Source organism: Netta rufina (assembly GCF_964035555.1).
Source record: "Netta rufina genome assembly, chromosome: 24".
NCBI classification, from domain to species: Eukaryota; Metazoa; Chordata; class Aves; order Anseriformes; family Anatidae; genus Netta; species Netta rufina.
The window spans coordinates 5,036,139-5,055,942 of NC_140148.1; the positions used below are offsets into that span (position 1 = coordinate 5,036,139).

At 42.4% G+C, this 19,804-nt stretch overlaps 1 protein-coding gene across 1 annotated transcript; it reads right to left on the reverse strand.

Moving 5' to 3' along the window:
• Positions 1 to 1,230: 1,230 nt before the first annotated feature.
• On the reverse strand, positions 1,231 to 17,709 carry WNT9B (Wnt family member 9B; the record flags this gene model as incomplete). Its single annotated transcript, XM_084300894.1, has 4 exons — positions 17,693 to 17,709; positions 8,955 to 9,211; positions 2,619 to 2,884; positions 1,231 to 1,707 (listed from the first exon to the last, which is right to left on the reverse strand). The coding sequence occupies exons 2-4, from the start codon at positions 9,133 to 9,135 to the stop codon at positions 1,231 to 1,233; spliced, it is 924 nt and encodes a 307-aa protein (XP_084157020.1). The 5' UTR covers positions 9,136 to 9,211; positions 17,693 to 17,709.
• Between the last annotated feature and the right edge of the window lie 2,095 nt (positions 17,710 to 19,804).

Genomic DNA, 19,804 nt, shown 5'->3' on the forward strand with positions numbered 1-19,804 from the left:
TCCAGGGACTGGAGCTTCTTCTCCTCAGGAAAGGCTGAGAGAGCTGAAACTGTTGTCTCTTTCAGCCTCAACCAGTCTGTGGTTCTGTGCTTCTCTGGACAGTGCTCTTCTCCCAGGTCGCCTTCTCTCATGTTAGATGCCTCTATTGTCTAGATATATCTACCTTCTCAGTGCAGAGATTGTCATTTATGACTTGCACATTTTTTAAATGCTCCAGTTACTGTAGTTCTTAATTCCCTTTCAGAAATTTTACTTCTCATTTGCACAGGGCAGAATTGTGGGATGTGATGCACACTGGGCACCAGGGCAGAGTCGTACATTTAAGACAAAAGAGGCAATGAAAGTTTGATCGGGAAAAACAACAACAGCGACAAAAACAAAATAGATGCATAATTAGCACCATCACCCTGGATCCACCACCACAAAACAACCTCCTGCGAGGCAGTATGCTGCAAAGGATTATTACTTCACGGACCTCAGCTGAGTTCTGTGATACATGCACTTTATCAGATACAGTTCCAAGTTTCCTGTGTACAGCAAGGTTAAAACATGATTACAATGTGCTTGAAGTCTAATGCCCACATTGTGCATAAGATGGACATGAGCTTCATTTCTTTGTAAAGTGGTATTTCTGAGGCACAATTCTTGCATCAAAATGAAGCTACTCAACAGTGTATTTGAGTTCAAAGCAGAGAAGATTCAACCAGCTTCCAGAGAACATAACTTAAAATCCCGTTGCCAGAGTCATTTTGCCTTGGTGCAGGAACATGCCTGTCTCTGCTACATCAGAATCCAGTCTCTGCTCAGTTGCCTCTCCAGTCCCTTTCTTCTCTTGTCTCCACGAAACAGGGTGCAAGCCCTCATTATTTCAGTTTGGCCACCACAATGCATTTATATTTGTGCAAGTGAGGGATGATGGGGGGGAAATATTCCTGCAATTGTGAGTACAAGCTCAAGAGAGAGATTTTGACTGCCTCAGTGGTTCTGCTGCCCCCTTATTACTACCTCTCTCTTTCCCTCCTTCCTGATCTGTTACCTGGCAAAACTTCTGGTTTTCACCCCTCATACAGGGGCTGTCCCCAGATTTGGGGATCTCAGCACTGCGATAACAGGAGCACTAGACATTTTTGGTGCTTGCTTTTTCCCTTACCCCACAGTAGAGAATTATGTCCCATTCTCCATCCTTCTTTCTTGTACTCTAGGATTTGTTTTGACCCTCTAGAGCTGATTTTACTGCTTGCAGCTGTAGACCACCTCTTCCTGCATGCACTGTTGGCACTCAACATAGCAACACCACTGCACCTGACAGTGGCAAGAGAAGGTAACCAACCGGCTCTGGGTGTTATAGCCTCGTCCACAACACATGCTGTCACAGTTGCCCTCGCGAGAGCAGGTCCTCCCAGCAGTTCCCAGGGAGTATTTGCTGGGCCGGCAGAAACTGGGGGAGTCCTCCACATACACCAGGTCAGTGGCACGGGGTGAAGCAGGGTGCTTGGTGGAATGGCTGTGTCTCTGTGGGCTGGCCAGCTCTGAGTGGCCCACAGCATCATTGGTGGTGCTGAAGACCTTGACAGCATCATCATAGCGTAACTTGAGCAGTCGTCCAACCTCATGGAAAGGTGAAAGCTGCTTCCAACATGTCCGGACAGCACATGAACCAGAGACGCCATGGCACTTGCATGTGGTTTTGAGACCATTTTTCACAGCCTGATGAGGAAGAGAAGCAGTAATCATTATCTGCCAGGACCACGAGCCTGGTTCTGGGTAGAGATTACACCTCAATTGCAGGCAGCCCGAGAGTACTTCAGTTTTATTGGCATTATTCCTATTTTACAGAAATAAAATGAAAAAATAAAGGAATTTCTACAGAGTTGGTCAGAAAGTTAAAGCCTGAATGATTATAAATGTCTGAATATTGAAGCTAGTCAAATTCTTACTAAGCATATGTTTGGAACAGCAGGAGTAGTCAACCATGAAACTGTGTATCTCCAGCATGGTCAATTCCCACTCTTAGCATATTCAAATCAAGACAGTGCTCTAATCAAACAAGTAATTGGACTCAATATATAGAAATAATGTTAAGTCAGTAGCCTGTAATATATAAGCCAAAATGCTTGATCTAATGGCCTCCCTAACCCAACACTGTAACATGACTAGGTCCATAGCAAATCAGACAGACATAGCAAATCTCCTCTGGACTCATAAATGATCTCAATAGTATCAATCCTTCATCTGCGTCATACTTCATACCAGCACTGAAGCTCTCCTGTTGTCAAACCTCCCTCTGGCCATCACATAACCAACACAGTAATTCAGCCAGTGAGTTTCACAGCTGTTACTGTACTGCATATTACTACCACTCAGCCTTTGATATTGGTAGAGGGTATAGCTTGCTACTCTCCTATTCCAAACATCTAACTCCTTATATCATAATTCAGGAGACTTTCCAGGGAGCTCTCTCTACAAAACTGAGAGCCAAAACACACAGGTAAACAAGGGTCTGGTTTCTGACTAGGGGCAGTAAATACTCCTCTCACAAACAACCTTGGCTGAGGATGGGTTGGAAGACTTGCACTGAACCCTAACTTCTCTTTAGGCCTGATGCTGCAACTCCTCACCTTGATGCCAACATTGGTGTTGTGGATGTCCACCTTGGCCCGTAGGTCTTTGCCAATCCTCTTCTGACCCAGGAATTTTTTCAGGAACTTTGTGCTGTATTTGAGGTTGTCTCCACAAACACCCCATTGCCAGGCCTTGCGGTTCTCCAGGTCTGGGGAGTCATCGCAGGTGCAGCGCTCCATGCGCCCAGCACTACATGCTCTGGCCAATGAGTGGGTGAGAGCTGCAGAAGACACTGCATATAGGAAGGCAGTTTCCTTAAAACCTGCACAGGAGAAGGATTATGAGAGGGTAGGTGCAAGAAAGGCAAAATAAGGTGTTCATCCACCTCACTGGCTCTCCTGTCTGTCCATGAGCTAATACCAAGCACAGTACTTGGCTTACAGACAAAAGAGACAAAATTATTCCATTACCTGCACATAAATCCTATCACAGAAAGCCAATATCAGGTTTGAAGCAACTGGTATATTAACATCCCAGTCTCACCTGGTGACTGAGACTGATTCAACATGGAGACAGAAGACCACTCATGAATCAAGGAATTAGAAAGGCAATATGCAAACAGTCCTGGGAAAATGTGCAACTACAAAAAGTGACAGTCATGAAACTCTATTTGTCCCCCTTCCTCACCGCAGAGCTGATAGGTGAATAGGGGCAGTCACTGAAAACATGTTGTTGTCTAAAATCATGAATTATTTTAAAGAGTTTAAAATCATGAACAAACTATTGTTCATAATAATGTTCACATAATAATCATAATATGTTCACGTAATCATAACCACTGTGTTCATATAATCATGTTTAAAATTATGAACTATTTAGTAGAGACTGAAAAAAGTATTTTAAAAATACAGTAATATACATATCATTTATTTCAAAATGTTTTTACTTGGGACTATTTTGACTTACTAGTGGTATTTCATATTGAAAGATGACAAGTAGTTTGATTGGGAAAGGTTACATGTTGGAAGAACATCTTTGGCAAGGACAGAATCTCCAGCATATAAGTGGATTTTATAACTTCTCTGTAAAGAGACTCCCAGCGACTGTGGTGCTGTTTTCTGAAGCTGTTCTCCTTTTTAAACCAGGCTTCCCAGACAGGCTATGTTCACCCTGATAGATATGACCATGACACACCACAACATATAAACCATGTAAGAAAATACAATGCCTGAACAGAAAATGCCTGAAGACATAAGATCAGATAGGAATGGCCATGTGACATGATATCCACGAGCTCCACAGATGTCCCAGAAAGCACTGATTGGCACATATCTCACCCAAACCCCAAAATATTTTATTTTCCTGTTTAACTCATTGGAAAATCTTAACATTTCCTCCAGAGTTTATCTGCAAAAATTAAAACCAGTGGAAAATTTTGAATGGAATATTGTTTAACAAGTCCATAATTTAGGAAGCAGACCAAGGATGAGAAAGGCAACTAATCAATATCTCAGAATGCAGGAATGGAAAAGACTGGCCAAAACCAGACAACTGTTGGTTTATGAAAAATACACTTGTACATTGCATGGAGGGAAACATATTGAAGAAAACAAATATTCCACACTGGAAAATTCAAAATTTCTTTCCACATCAGAAGGAAACAAATCTGTTCCCCTAAAAACATGAAAGAGAGAACCACAGAGATCTGATCTAGTCTGCAGTGAGCCCTGCTTTGTGCAAAGGTTGGAAAGGACCTCTAGAATTCATCCAGTCCAACCTCAAATCTTTCCATCATTCTATTCCCTCAAAGAATTCCCATCCAGCTGTAATAACAGATCAGACCAATGACTGTTGAGATCCGGGTGAGGTCACCATAAATCTGACCACAGAAGAGGACAAATAGTTCTTCTGATAACCATCAGTAAGAAGAATGACAAATTGACTAATTATACACATAATGGAGAGGCTGTATTTGCAAATTCAAGACAGACTGCATACGTGATTGTTCAAATTCAGAAATTTTAAAAGAAATATCTAGCAACAGTCCAGACATGAGAGAGACAAGAAAATATTGAGGAAGTCAAGTAGTTCAATCAACAAACTTCTTCCTGCCTCCACATGTAAGTTGTTGTATCACAAATAACAAGGGACAAGTAACTTCCAGCTAAGCTCTCTGATTGACAATGCTCTGTAAATGTTTGAGGGTACTGGAAGAATAATGGAAAAATGTCACCAAATCCATCTAAAGTTTTGGAAAAACTCATGTGGGATTCAGTCATTACAGATTTTGAATAGCAAAACAATGCTCACACGTTTTTGAACACTGGTTAACTCAAAAGAAGAAGCTAAGAAAGGATGAGATACATTTGGAATCCTAAATTTGAAAAACAGTTCCAGTAGCTGATCTCCAAATCCTTACCAGATTCCCAATATCCTATACGAGATACTGATACCAGAAGAGAGGAGTGCATTTTAGAAACACTTTCTCATACCATATAAAGCTAGAAGTACCAGTCAGCTCCACATACTCTGCTAAATCTGACTTTGTGGAACACCACACTGCTTCTGCTATTTCTGAGTAGTGATGGTTTGGTTCTTTCTGTGGTATTCCACGTAACTGCTGGCCAGATATCAACCCTCTTGAAATCAGAGACCATTGCTTGTGGTCAGACCATTGCAGACAGCAGTAACTGAAGATAACGAGCATACTTTCAAATCATGTCCTTCTTCTCCTCCCTCCCATCTCCTTTTATGGCAGAGGTTCAGTATCAAATGCTTGTCTGAAAAATCTATGATTCCTTCTCATTCATTGTAAGGGACTGATCCCCATTTAATTAATTCACAAGCACATGAGTAAAGAGAAAATGAAGCATTCTTAAGGCTTTGTTGAATAACAATAAACAACAGAGCAGCTGTTTAAAATGTATTTTCAGAAGGGTATAGCACAAATGAGCAGGAATCAACTCCAACAAACACGTTATTGAGAAGATCTAAACGGAGCTTTCTCCATGTGTGCTAGGTATCTATCCTCCCACTATGTCAATGGCACTCTTGTAACCACAGCCAGTGGAACCTGGCTGTCAGAGTCTGTTTAAGGGATGACTCCCTCTCCTGCCCCTATATTCACTAGGTGGCTAGTGACTATAATAAAATCTTAAACATACTGTGCAAGGGGGAACATCTAAACACAGACATCTTTTGGGGGTGGTAGTAGGTTCAATTACAAACAAACAGCACAAAGTTGAATTTCAAGATGCTGAAACAAGCCATCTACTCTTGATAGGACCTTGCACATTTCCAAGTCTTCCTCTGAGCTCCCTTGAATCATTTCTCTAACTTAGCAGCCTATAAATACAGAATGACATTTGCTGTGATGGTAAGACACTGGTCTGTGGTATGGTGTGCTCTAGACCACAATAAAAACTGTAATGGGAGGAGTTTAGCCATACGGTGATTCTGCCAAAGGAAAGATGCTCAAGGTTGAAGATTTGAAGATACTACAGTAAAGACAGTGTGAACATTTCAGAGCAAGTGGAAGAAACAACTCTCTGGGAAAAAAATAAATAAAGAAATAAATAAAATACACCAACAACCAAAGACCAGAGAGGTATAGAACTGTATAAAGCTTTAGAAAAAAAGGACTTCTCAAGATCTTTAGCCCAACCTCCTGCTCAAAGCAGGGCTAACTCCAATCAAGTTGTCCAAGACTTTGTCCAACTGAGTTTTGAAAGTCTCCGGGGATGGAAATTCTACGACCTCTCTGAGCCACTGCTCCTGTGCTGTATCATTCCAGCTTCTTCACAACATCAGTGAAACCACTGTTAGAACATCAAATAATCTAAACAACATGAAGCAAAGAAACGGAGAGAGGATTGTGGAGTTCTCAGTTCTCAAGGATTTTTCTGAATGTCTGGATCTGAGCTGTCTTTGCTATAGGTATTATTTTCCCCAAATCATCATTTTGTTTGAGATGAAATATAGCCTGCCTGACCTCCAGCAGCAACTGACCACATTTATGCCACACCTTGGAAACCAAAAAACTCATCACTATTTCACAAGCTTTACATAAAGACACCAACTGCCACCATGCAAAAAGATGGCTTGCAATGTCTTTCTGGGATCATTTTAAATCCCTCTATTTTCACTGATTTTCTAAAAAGTGGAGAAGGAATGAAGGGAAATTTTACATGGATCAGCGGAAAGCAATAGCAACTATACATGACTGCAATAGTCATAGAAGGATTGTAGGTATGGTATGAAGGATGATGTGTGTGTATATGTAAATATGTATATATACATGCTATGTATTTGAAATGCCAGCTTTATTATCACCATCTACTTCATTTGTTGCTTTACATTGACAGTCTTCTGGATACAACTAGGAAACTTCTCTTGCATAACCTGCAATCCTTGTGTGACTATTGTAGTTATGTAATAAAGCAACAAATGAAGCAGATGGTGAAAATAAAGCTGGCATTTCAAAAACCAGAAAACCCATGGTATACATATACATATATATATTAAAAATATGCAAATACAAAAAATAAGATTGTGGCATCTCGAGAAGCAGGAAAAACATCTGTGATCCTAGCCAGACACTGAATTTTTTTAGTTGTGACTACAAATTAAGTGTGGCTTTTCATCTACTATAAAAATGAACTGTCTCACCAGAACATGATCTTTTCTCCTCTTTTTCACTGGTAGGACCATTAAAGACTGTTATGTGAATGCTTTTCTTGATGGCTTCTCTACAACCATGACAATATCAAATTATCTAATCTTTTCTAAAACTCTTCATCACTACTTGGGTGAAAGGAAAATAGCCCATTTTCTGACTGATGATTTCCAAAGCAGCAACAAAACAGCATTAGGAATTTGTGAGAAACACATCAAAAGCAGCAGCTGAAAATGTTCGTCTTCTTTGTGAAAGAAACTAACCTGTTTGCAAGTTAAAGGAAAATGAGAACTAATAATTGCTTCCAGCCAACTGTCCTCTCATACAGGGGATGTACACAGCATACTTTACTGTATTAAATCATCATTTGATCCTTAAGATTGTGTAATAAAAGTTTTCAAACACTTATCCTCATCTGCCAAAACAGGTTTTAAATTACAGGTGATATTTTATTTTGTCAATCTGGAGTCCATGGAAATGTTGAGGCATGCCACCACAAGATAATTAAATGTTTTCCAGCTATTTGAAGATGAGGATTATTCAATTGTCATTTTCAAGTTCTTTGAGGTTGATGGAGGCAGACATGTCAGAAAGTCACTCAAAATGATCATGAACAGCTTTTTCATGAGCTTAAAAATTCACAATAGAAGTTTGCAATAAACTAAATCTAATCTTGTATGTGCTGAAGTTTACTAAAATATTAATATATTTAACTGAATAAAATTTGATAATTTTATATTGAAATGTTATAATGTTTCAATTCCAATGCTAATTAACATTTTAATTTCATCAAAGTTATTCATCTGCTTTTTTGCTAACTTTTATTCATTAATATTATTGAGGGGCTGAAACTGGGTAATACTGAAGTCTGAAACTCAGCATATGTTACTAAATATTACTGAAGAACTGAAGCTCAGTAATAGGTTGGTCAGATACTATTTGGATGAGGACAGATTCAGAAGAGTGTATATGCATGCTCTGTGAAACCACATTAAGAAATGCTTTCAGGATCTATCCTCATTTAGTTTACCTCAACTTCTTTTAATTTAGAAGATTTATTATGCTGTCTCCTACCTCAAATACAGCACTTACAGGACATTTTCTTCCCCTAAAGCCTTCTGTGAAGCAGAAGCCATTGACTCTTCTGTTTGCTGTATCTGAACTTTCGTGGAAACTCCAAATATATGACAAAAAGTCTTACGAGATATCTGTAAAAGTGCACTGAAATGCATTAGAGCTGATAAATGGCTTTTTAAGTTGAAAATTAGGATTAAATTCTGTATCAGAAAACAGCCAAGGTTTACATCCAAAGACCTCAAAAAAAAAAAAAAAAAAAAAAAAGTCTTGTCTTAAAATTTCCCTTGAAATAAGGCACTAATTCTTATTTTTCAGAGCATCATTCCTGATTGACAGCCAAGAAATATGATCAACAAAGGAAACTCCAGTTTTGGACAAAATTCCAAAAGACAAGGGTATGAACTTTCTTTTATATTTCAAACCATGACAAACCGCTAAGGAAGGATGAGGATAAGGCACTTGTCTATTCTGTGGCAAAAGATCCCAAATTGCATTATATTCCCCGCTCTCATTCCTAGGCAAACCAGATAATCTCTGAGCTACCCAGTTAATGCCCCATGTCCTTTGCTGACTGTGAGATGCATATTCCAGGCAATACAGCACCAAGTGAGATTTTATACTGCAAAGGACTACCTTGTACCTCGCTTCAGCAGACTAGTCCGTCCTTCCAGGCTGCAGTTCCAGCGCTCACTGCGAAACTGGTACTGGCACTCCATGATCCCAAGCCGGATGGCATCACGCAACGTCTCTGCCAAGCCAGGCTCCCTCCGGCAAAGCCTCTTCTGCTTGCGGGACAGCTTCAGCAAGTCACACTGCTTCATGTGAACTTTTCCCTGGGCAGAGTTTGTTGAGGGTCCCAAGGAAGGAAAGTGGGTCAGAGCTTCTTTCCCGGTCAGGCTGAAAAAAAGCAAAAGAGCATTGAATCAAGGAAGACAGCAGTCATGGAAGAGAAAGGTGATCAGAGGGAAGGATAAATGATACTCAGAAATTTCCTGGTTAGGGTATTTTACCAGCTCAAAAGTTTAATCAGTACAAACTGATTAGATTTTGTACCTCTCCACTGCACACCAAGGCGAAGTAGCAGACTAACACTGCAGGGAGAAAGAAGAAACACATGGGTGTTGGCAACAGCAATGCACCTCAGGTGGGAAGCTCTTTTGATTCCATGAGGATGTGTTTTCACACCTCTAGTTTTGTTTCCTGTGCAGTTCTTCCACCATCACAGACCTGTTTCTTAGCCTACATTTTTCTAAATGGTGCTGCAATTCACTGTATGCCACAGCACTGTGCTTGCTCCATAAAATATTAACCACATCCTTTCAGGGTTTTGTGTACACTGGTACTATGCCACTAGACGTAGCTAGGAAAGACCAATAGGGAGATATTAACAAACAGCTTTTTAGAGCAAGCACAATTTTTGTCATAAAGGAAGAAGGGGTCAACTAAAATGTATTGTGTTTGGTTGGTAAGTAGCTTTTTTAAACAAGAAATTAGGGTTAAATTCTGAGTTAGAGAAAAACAGGGATTTACATCTGAAAATAGTTTCACTTTTCATGGATTTTTCTTTACAAATTTATCTCCCTTGGCATATTTTGGATGCCTGAAAACATGACGGAATTATTTTACTTTGAGGCACAATTTGAAGGCTGCAAACAAACTGGGAAGAATCATGCATTTGCCCAACATTTATCTGCAGTGTCACTCCTGACTGCCAAGCAGGGAAGAATCGCAGAACTACCCCCTAAAACCAGAAACATCCAGATAAATGAAAACCTTTGAAAATCTTTATTCTTCAATCAATCTCAGCCCTGGCATTACCACTTGCAGACTTCTCCAAATGCCACTGTTTTCTTTGCAAGTCCACAGCTAGCTCAACATGGACAAAAAATATGTGAGCCAGTTGGTTCTTGTTCCTCCTCCCCAGTCAGGCAAACTGGGCTGTGCTGCTCCACAAAGCAAGTGTGGGAGTTGGACAAGCAAAGCTGGATAGGGAGGGATGTACAGGAGCAATCTCTGAAGCGTGTCGACAAAGACTACCTTGCTGCTAGCACCTCACCAGTGGTGTAGTGACTCTTCCATCATCTTCCCAGCACAGCTCAGCTTTTGTGCAGACCAAGACAAATGAAGATGCCTTGCTAACAGTGGTTGGGACCTTGGTACAGCACCAAAAAAGGCAAATCCTCAGAGCAGAGCAGGATGTGAGGTTATTCACCTCACTGCATCATTGTTGGCTTCCTTCTAAAAGCATGGCTCTTTTGCGGCTGAATTATCTGACCAGGTCTGACTGGTCATGTCTCCAGGTGTATGTTTCTGTACAATAAATACCAGTCTGCACTGGCAGAGAGAAGACAATAGTCTGTCAGCAAACACAGAAATCCACATTCTCTACCACGCTCCAGTTCACAAGCAAAGAATGTTAACCAATGGAGGAGACCAGACTGAAGTCTTACCTAGCTCCACAAAAACCAGACATTTCTAACACTCTGGTCTCAACTGTTCAAGCAAGTCCAAACTCTCATGAAGACTATAACCTTCCTTACAGAGGATGTAAATCAAGTACTGCAGCTGCTGTTTTAGTTCCCCACATACTTTATAGACATTTCCTTGTGAGCTAGTTGTCTAGATCTCTGTAGTCAATCCAGTCTACCCAGGCATGGAACTTAAGAGTACAACTTAGCTGACCTAAGCCCGGTGCACTTTTGCACTCATTGTCACAGTAACCTGCAACCTCCACACACTCACCATTCCATAACTGTGTAAAGTAGGATTAATTAACCCTGGGAAATCATCCAGAGACCAGCAGACTAACCAAGAAACAAGGAATCTTTATGAATCATACAACAAATATTAAACTTAAGAAACCAAGAAAAATCTCTTAACCTGTTGTCATTGCTGAAATGGGGGACAGAAACATAAGACTAATAGTGAAAGCCAAGGGAAAAATAGGCAATACTGAAAACTGAGGCCAGATTCAGCCTAAGAAACTGGAATTAATGCAGCTCAATGATTTTCTGAATGCAATGCAGACTGCACAGTTCAAAACCAAGTCTGGCAAAGACTGCGCAGACAGGGCTGAAACACTCAGTACACAAAGGACTTGGTGTTAAACCTATTGCCTAAAAGTACAATCGTGTAAATGGGAGAAAAGGTGGCAAATTCAAATTGTGAAAGATGTGAAGATCTAGACAGAACAGGAGAAATCTGTTCCAGGCATATTGTGAGGCTACATGAACCTTTGGTCTGACGAAGGACAACCGTTCTTGCAATCTTGGACAGGGATTATCTCAAAGATATCCAATGACCTGCCAGTGGCCAGTGAGTTTTGGGAGAAGCTGATGTTGCCATTCTCCAAATCCTGAATAATGTTAGATGTTATTATTTGTGAAAAACTTAGTGAAGATAATCATAGACACCATATAAAAAGTTTTGAAGAATTTGATTTAATTTTCAGAGCAATCTCAACAGTGCACAGCAACTGCAACCCGAGACCACTGTACTCGTTTTGGCTGGGATAGAGTTAATTCTCTTCACAGCTCATATGGTGAAATGGTTTGGATCTGTGATGAAAACGGTGTTAATATCACACCAATGTTGTAGTTATTGTTAAACAGTGCTTGCACGGTCAAGGTCTTTTCTGTTTCTCACACTGCCCCACCTGCGAGTAGGCTGGAGGTGCACAAGAAACTGGGAGGGGACACAGCCAGGGCAGATGAATCCAGCTGACCAAAGGGATATTCCATACCATATGATGCCACACTCATTGATAAAAGCTGGGAACAAGAAGGAGGAAAAGGGAGCACACCTGGAGTTACAGCATTTGTCTTCTCAAGTAACTATTATGCATCATGAAGTACTGCTTTTCTGGAAATGAATGAACGTTTGCCTACTGACACAAAGTAGTGAATTAATTCCATATTTTGCTTTTCTTGCACGAGAAGCTTTTGCTTTACCTATTAAACTGTCTTTATTTCAATCCATGAGTTTTCTCACTTTACCTTTCCAGTTCTCTTCCACATCCCAATGGAAGGGAATGAGCAAGCAGCTATGAGGGGTTTAGCTGCCAACTAGAGTTAAACCACAACAACCATACAGAGAGCAAAGATAGCAAGTATAATTTATCTTTTACACTATGTAAAGCAAAAGCTTTGTGGGAAATGCACTTTCTAGAATTGCACCTAGTAATAGTTCAAATTCGTGTTGATGCAATACAACGTCCTACACAAATAGCCAGTAGCACAGGCAAACTTACTTCTTGCTACTTCTTTTTTTTACTGATTTGTGAAATTCTAAAGTTCCAACATACAAAATAACTTGTTGTTGTTGTTTTGTTTGTTTGTTTTTTTCTCTAAAAGTGGAAGATGAAAATAACCGGATGGAAATAACACATTGGGAAGTAAACAAAACAAGCAACAAGTGGGTTAATTTAAGATATGTGGCAAAAGCTATCTGGAATATACCTTTCTGTGAAAGTCTTCAGTATGTGAACTGTCACACTTGTTACCTAAGAGATGTGAATGAAAAAATAATAGTCTGTGCTTAGAGGTTTCTTCAGTGATTGGGCTTCATTGTATAGGACTGGTGCACAGAAGCAACTCTCAAAACTAGTCTCACATAACTTTCAATTTAGAGAAGTAGGCAGAGAAATTAGGGTTACCCAATGACACATGGTTGACCAGTGGCACAGCTGGGATCAGAAGCCATCACTCTGAGAGTCATAACAGACATGGCTAAGATTACTCATATACATGTAAGCAGAAGCTTGCAGGCTCTGACTACATTAGCTATAACTGTGTTTTATTAGGGCAAAACTAACATACAATCATATCAAGATCACAGTATGAGAACATTCTCATAAAATTAAATATAAAATGTGCAGATATTTGCAGTTAGGCAAACTGCATGTCATTTTTAGATGATTTAGAGTTTATTATCTACAGATCATACAACAAAAAAGTAAAATCTTTGAATTAATGCACACCTGCTAGCAATCTGGAAAAACAATAAGGATCTCAAACTTTTATTTCTCTCTAGTTTTCTGTCTAAGCACTTTACTAAATTCATCATTTTCCTTTAATCTCCTTCCAGCCACATTCCAGCTGCTTAAGAGACTTTTAATGAGAGTCTGTTCCTGTGCAATGCCTAATGTCCCCTGGATCTGAAAGGTCTTAAAAACCCTTAAAAATATGCCTTTTCTCTCTCTTCCCAGAAAGGAGAGAAATCAAAGGGAGCCACAACAGCACTCTATATCTGATTTCACAGGCCTTTCATGTTCCACAGAAATATCCACACCCCACAGATAGCTACAACAAGCATTCTGGGAAGGCTAAGAGAATACTGGATGACGACAGATCAAACCAAGGCCCCTCAGGTGCACAATGGGTCCACAGCTCTCCTCTCTCCCTGGCAGCTCAGTGGAATAGTTTTAAACCATTAGGAAGCAACACTGTGTCTACGTAGATCTTGATTTCAGGGGCAGTGCAGTTCCTGCCACTGACTATCCAACCTAGGCTAGCAGTGAAGTCAATCATTACACAGGAGATGAGATTTTCAGTCCAACTCTGGACTGGCCACACACCCTTGTCTGTTCCCCACATGAGACACTCAACACCCAGCAGGATGATTTTTTAGAAAATATGATTCCCTGAGATAATAACTAAAGACAAGCCAGGAACTTTAAATAATCAAAAAGCACCCATGGAAAGCCCTTACATATTCATTGCATCTGTAGTCCCACATCTTCTCTGTTGTCCCACATCCTCTCTGTCATGCCAGTCACTATGGACTCCATCTACAGACTCCATCTCTTCAAGACTCAGCTGAGTGTTGCCCTCCCTTTCCATTTTTACTCTCTTTCTGCTAATATTCTCTTTTAAAATGACAATGCAAAAGAGATGCTGCAATACACCCTCCTGATACATTTTACTTTGAGGAATGGTTGTGAGACCCATATGTATTCTGGACATTTAGTTTATCTGTCAGAGGTACAGCTCAACAGGAGGAGAAAGATCTTCACAAATCATTCCAGGACCATTCAGAACTGGACAGCAGAGTCTCTTTTTGTTGTAGATTTAGTCCATTAGACTGATCACAGAAAAGTTGCAATAGCAAACAGTTACCAAAGAGGACATAGGAATGTAGGTAGCTGAGCTAACTGGATGAAAAACAAAGCTCACTTGCCATCTCTAGAAAGACACGGGGGAAGTGAGGACAGAGCTTTTGAAGGTACTAATTTTTTCATTAGTGTCATTTGATGTGTTATGTTCTTTTCAAAATTATGCAAGCCCATGCTTCAACAGACCTACAAGTCACATGTTCTTTTGTTCCCTCACATGTTCCTCTTAACCTCTAAGGGCCAAAAAATATTATTCCATCATGAAATGAACAATAATTGTACCACTAATTTTGACAGGAGTACAACCAGGACTTTTCCCAAACACAAAGTGACAAAAAAAAAAATAAAAAATGAAGGACACAGCTGAGTTAAGAGGAGCTGCAAAACAAGACAGCACATAACATGAAATTCCAGGAAGCCTGGCGCCTTTGTACCTACCACAGGTATTTCAGGTTGAGTTATAAGGAAATGCTCCAGTGGATCTGGCTGCCCGCAGAGCACGAGCCAAACTGGACAATGAATAAGACATGCTGCAGCCCACTTCCCGTTTATCTCCCCAAGAAAAGGCTTTACTCAAGTTTGTTGCTTCTGCCATCCCAACAACATCCTACCCAAGCTGGGTCTCTTCTGAATTCTGCCCTGACCTAGTTCTAGGAAGAGGGCAATTGCTGCCCTCTTAGACTGTGTGGGAAGCAATACCTTCCAGCACCCCCTAGACTATTTTTCACTTTGTGAAAGCCTCTCTAAGAAGGTAAGTGGAGGCCAAGAGCTTTTTAGTGAGGTCTAGAGAGACTCCCATCCACTAAAGTTGTTGTACATCCTGAAAGAAAAAATGGGGCTACTTACAGGAGGCTATAGCATGGGCTGTAAAGCAAAGGTGAAGACAAACAAGCATGAAGGAAGTTAAGAAGTACACGCTGTCTGTATGCAAGGGAGACGGCCACTCCTGGATTCCTGCAACTAATGAGCCAGGCAAGCCCAATATAACCTGAACAACAGCCGGACCACATTGCAGTTTATTTACTTGTCCTCCTTTAAAATCTGGCTGTGATTTTCCCCTCTCTGGACCCAGTACTGGCATTTCAAGGTCTGTTCAAGATACCCAATGTACTGATACCAGGCAGTCAAACAATCCCAAATACTGAGAATGTGGTCTTCTGAGATATGCCCACAGCTGCCATTATAACTCCATTGTAAGGCTGTGTTCACCACAGCAAAACTTCTGCTTCGTACATTTGTAGGTGACCTTCATCTTTCCCTGGGCCCTTTGCATATTTTTGCTGGACTGCTCTGTACACTTCATGCCTTACTTCTGTCCTGATAGAACAAAATTTGGTATTTCCTTCATTGCTGCCAACTTGCAATGCTTCACCTTTTCCAAGCCCACTGAACACAAAAGAAAGGACCCAGGTCCTGTTGCTGTCGCTAGCCACCCAAATGCCTCCTTCACTTTTTGTTACATCTTTGTAAGGTTTCCACAATTAAAAATAAATAAATAAATATTGGAAAGCAAGATTGAGGTTCATGTCCTTATGCCTCTAGCACTCGGCAAAGTTTAGAGGTAGAATATTGAACCAGGGCCCCAGGGCCCCTCCAATTCAGTAGTAGTTTGGATGCAAGAAACTTTTTTTTCACAAGCTAAGTCATATAGGTATTTACATCAGAAATTCCAAGATATTCAAGTTCCTCCCTACTCTATCAATTCCAATTTGTATTTGAAAGCACCCACATATCTCATTATTAATCACCACCAGACACTCACTGAGTTCATGGACTTGACTTTCTTTCTTGAGCTCCTTCTTGAAACTTTTAAATAACAGATGAAAATGAAAAGGTGAAAATGCGCCGGACACACCTGTGTCAAAACCCTCAAGAAAAAAAAAAAAAAAAAAAAAAAAAGTAAAACTCCAACCTCAGATCCTGAGTTAAACATTGTCAAAAGGCAGCACTCGCAGATTTATTATGACCAGAAAGCAATTCATACCAAACAGATCATTGCTACAGAATGAAGAATCATTCAGGTTGCTTTAACAAACAAGCCCACCTAGAGCAACAGCAACCGCTTTGTGTTACTTATATGAAAGGAAAACATGAACATGCTCACTTCCACTGAGTACAATCATGTGTACATGCCCCTGTAATTGGAAAGCCAAACACTCACAGCAACCCAACTCCTCTCTGAATGACCGAGAAAGCTATAGTCTTCCACAGTCAACAGACATTTAGATATGAAATAAGCTAAATGATATAACAGATAAATTTTAAACCAGATATTTTAAGGAAGCTTTGAAACACAATTGAAATGCCAACTGTGGTCATCGGTAAGCAGTGCCAAGCCAGCAGACACTTGCATGCAAATTTAGGAAGAATTGTCTTGCGAGGATTGGTAGAGGGACCAAGACCCTCCACATGTGTAAGTTAGCAAAGCTCTGCCTGGAGCATTCTGATCACCCACAGCAGGGTCTGAATGTATTAGTGTTTGCACCTCTCCTACACTCACTGTGATATATGAACTAACAGCCCTGGTTACCGTAAGAGAGTCTGAAAAACTCTCTGAGAAGCAGCTTACTGAGAAAACAAAACATTTCTTCAGGGGAAATTCTGCGCTGACCTGACCTGTTAAAAACCTATCTTTAGAACAGTAAAACGTGAGGAAAGGACCCACACCTAGGGGCAATTGTGCTGAATGGGATACCATGTGATATCCCAGGCTGAAGCACCAAGTCTCTGCATGCAGGTGCATCCTTCATCTCTGGACTGGCCTTAATCCCCTGCCATCCGGGGGACCATGCAACGCCAGCAAGTCCCTCGCACCTGCCTGCTGAGCCCTGGCTCTCTCTGCCAGCCCCCTTCTCCCACTTTATTTCCTCCAGGGAAACAGTTTGGAGAGTTATTATAACCAGCGACCCATCCGGAACTAATTTCAAAACCTGAACAGAAGCAAAGCATGGCTCAAGAAGTCAGCATAACTGCTCCCAGCTAACAGCATCTTCCACCCCGTCCCTCCTTCCCACTCTCGCACAAACTAGTACTTCCCCGGCCCTCTCGCCCCTTGCCTCCGCCTCTACCCCCAGGACGCCCCGCCGGGTGTCCCCGCAGCGTCGGCAGTCGCTGCAGGTGCGCTCCCCAGGGACCGAGCGCCCCCGCGGAACCTCGGTGCGCCCCCTCCCCTTGGCAGAGCACCCGCGGAACCTCCGCGCCCCCTCCCCGGGCTCCCCGCACCGCGAAGGCGGCTCCAGGAGCTGAGCCCCGCGGGCGGCGCTGACCCGAAGTAGGCGGCAGCGGGCGGCGGCGGCGGCAGAAGTAGGAGGAGGAAGAAGAGGAGGAGGAGAAGGCGGCTGCAGACGGCGGCGGCAGCGCGCATGGTGCCGGGCTCCGCAGCTTGCTGCGCGGCCGCCCGGCGCCGCGGCTCTTTAAGCGAGAGGCGGGGCGGCCCCCTCCTCCCGTCCCGTCCCGTCCCGTCCCGTCCCACAGCCGCCGGGCACACCGTGGCGCACGGCGCCGGGCATCCCCGATACTCCGCGGGGACCCGCCAGCCCCTCGCGTCGTCCCCGGGGCAGGGAGCTCCCACCAAGCCTCTCCAGCCCTGCGAGCCCCTGGGGCTCTGTAGGTCCCCATGCCTGGTGCTGGCAGGCCGTGGCAGGGCATTGGCAGCCTCTACACTGGGCTTGAGGATGCTTGGTGGTGTCCAGTGTAATACATGTAGTGGATGCAGGTGGAGACCATCCCACTTCCAAGCCTTACCACTGCCTTTGGCCATGGAGCATGGCTGCAGGCAGCTGGTTGTGCAAGAGACCAAACTGAGGCTTCAGGGAAAAGATGAAGGAAAGAGGAATCTGCTGTGCCCAGGCTCCCATGTTCACACAGCACATTCCTGCTTCCACTTGGTCTCACTGCCAAGGGCACCAATGTTCATGGACGTGCAGATAGATTCCAGCACAAGGCCTGGAGCACACACTCAAAAACATGTATAACCAAACTTGCATTGTACAAGCAGACATCTCATGGAAATGTTGGTGGGAAGGACCCTTTAGAGGTCTCCAGACCAAATTCCTGTCCCAAGGCAAGCTGTTATCAAATCTAGATAAGGGGGGCTGTAACTTCGTCCAGTTGCATCCTGCAGATCCCCGAAGATGGAGAATTTCACATGTCTCTGGGCACTTGTTCTATGGCCACACAGCCCTCCAGATTGTTTAATGTCCAGCCCTATCATCCCTAAGTGCAATTACACAAACAGCCATGGAAAACCTCAGCAACAAATTTCCAGAACCCAATAGTCACCATTGGGACCAATGTTAGCAAGGTGCAACCAGTGTGCTCTGGAAACTTCCATGTAACACAAAAAGGCTATGCAGACACGCGTGGCAAGGTTCTAGATGGGCATATAGCCACATGCAGAGGGCTGCAACCAATCTGCACAGCCAATAAATAAGAACGGCAGCTGATCCAAGCTGATGGTGCATTGCTGCATTTCACACCCTCCTCCATCAGGCTGTGTGCCTGTAAAGTTTGCTTTGCAAACAGAGCAAGCATTTGTGCAAGATTTTTAACTACAGCACTTTCTACTGACACCTAAATAACTCAAGCTCAATCTGTAATTACTCCTGTCCCTGCAGCAATATCCTCAAATGTCTCATGATGTGTACTACTGACACCTCTGTTACTTAGGGTAGTGTTCTCCTGTATGTACTTGGGCTTTTCCCTTTTGTTTTCCTACATAGGAGCTCATGGAATTTTCCCAGGGCAGAACATCTCTGCAACCATATTTCTGCCTAAGGCTGGTAGAGGGTGGAAGATTGACATTTTCATTTCAGAACCCATTGATAGGGCAAAAGACAGCATTGCATGGTAGAACTGCTAGAGCACGTGAGGTGGTATATCTCCACGTCTTGCTTTACGGCCACACAGGTGACATATCAGAATGATGCTGTGCTCTGATTGTCTCCTCAGCACAGCTGCAGCATTGCAGACTCTAGCCTGCTCTGCCTGGAAGACAGTGATGGACTGCCCTACAACCCACTGCAATGACTCATGGTTTTAGGAGAGGGATCAAGGTAAGTAGGGAGAACATCAACAGTCACCATCACACATCAGCTACAGTAAGACAAGAAAGCCCTGCTGTCCTCCCTTGTTCAGTCTTGAGCTAGGCCACACCCCTTGAAGCATGGAGGAACAGGAGGCTGAATAGGGTTGTTGTTTGGAAAGAGAAGCAGAGGAAGATATGTGGCTGCATGTCAGAAAAGTCTGTGGTCCCATAAAGGAGGTAGGATGGGAGTTCCAGATGCCATGAAAAATGGGATGAACAACCCAACTGGCTTCATCCTTTACAGAGTTCCGAACACCTACTACTCAGTAGTCATAAAATCATAGAATCATAG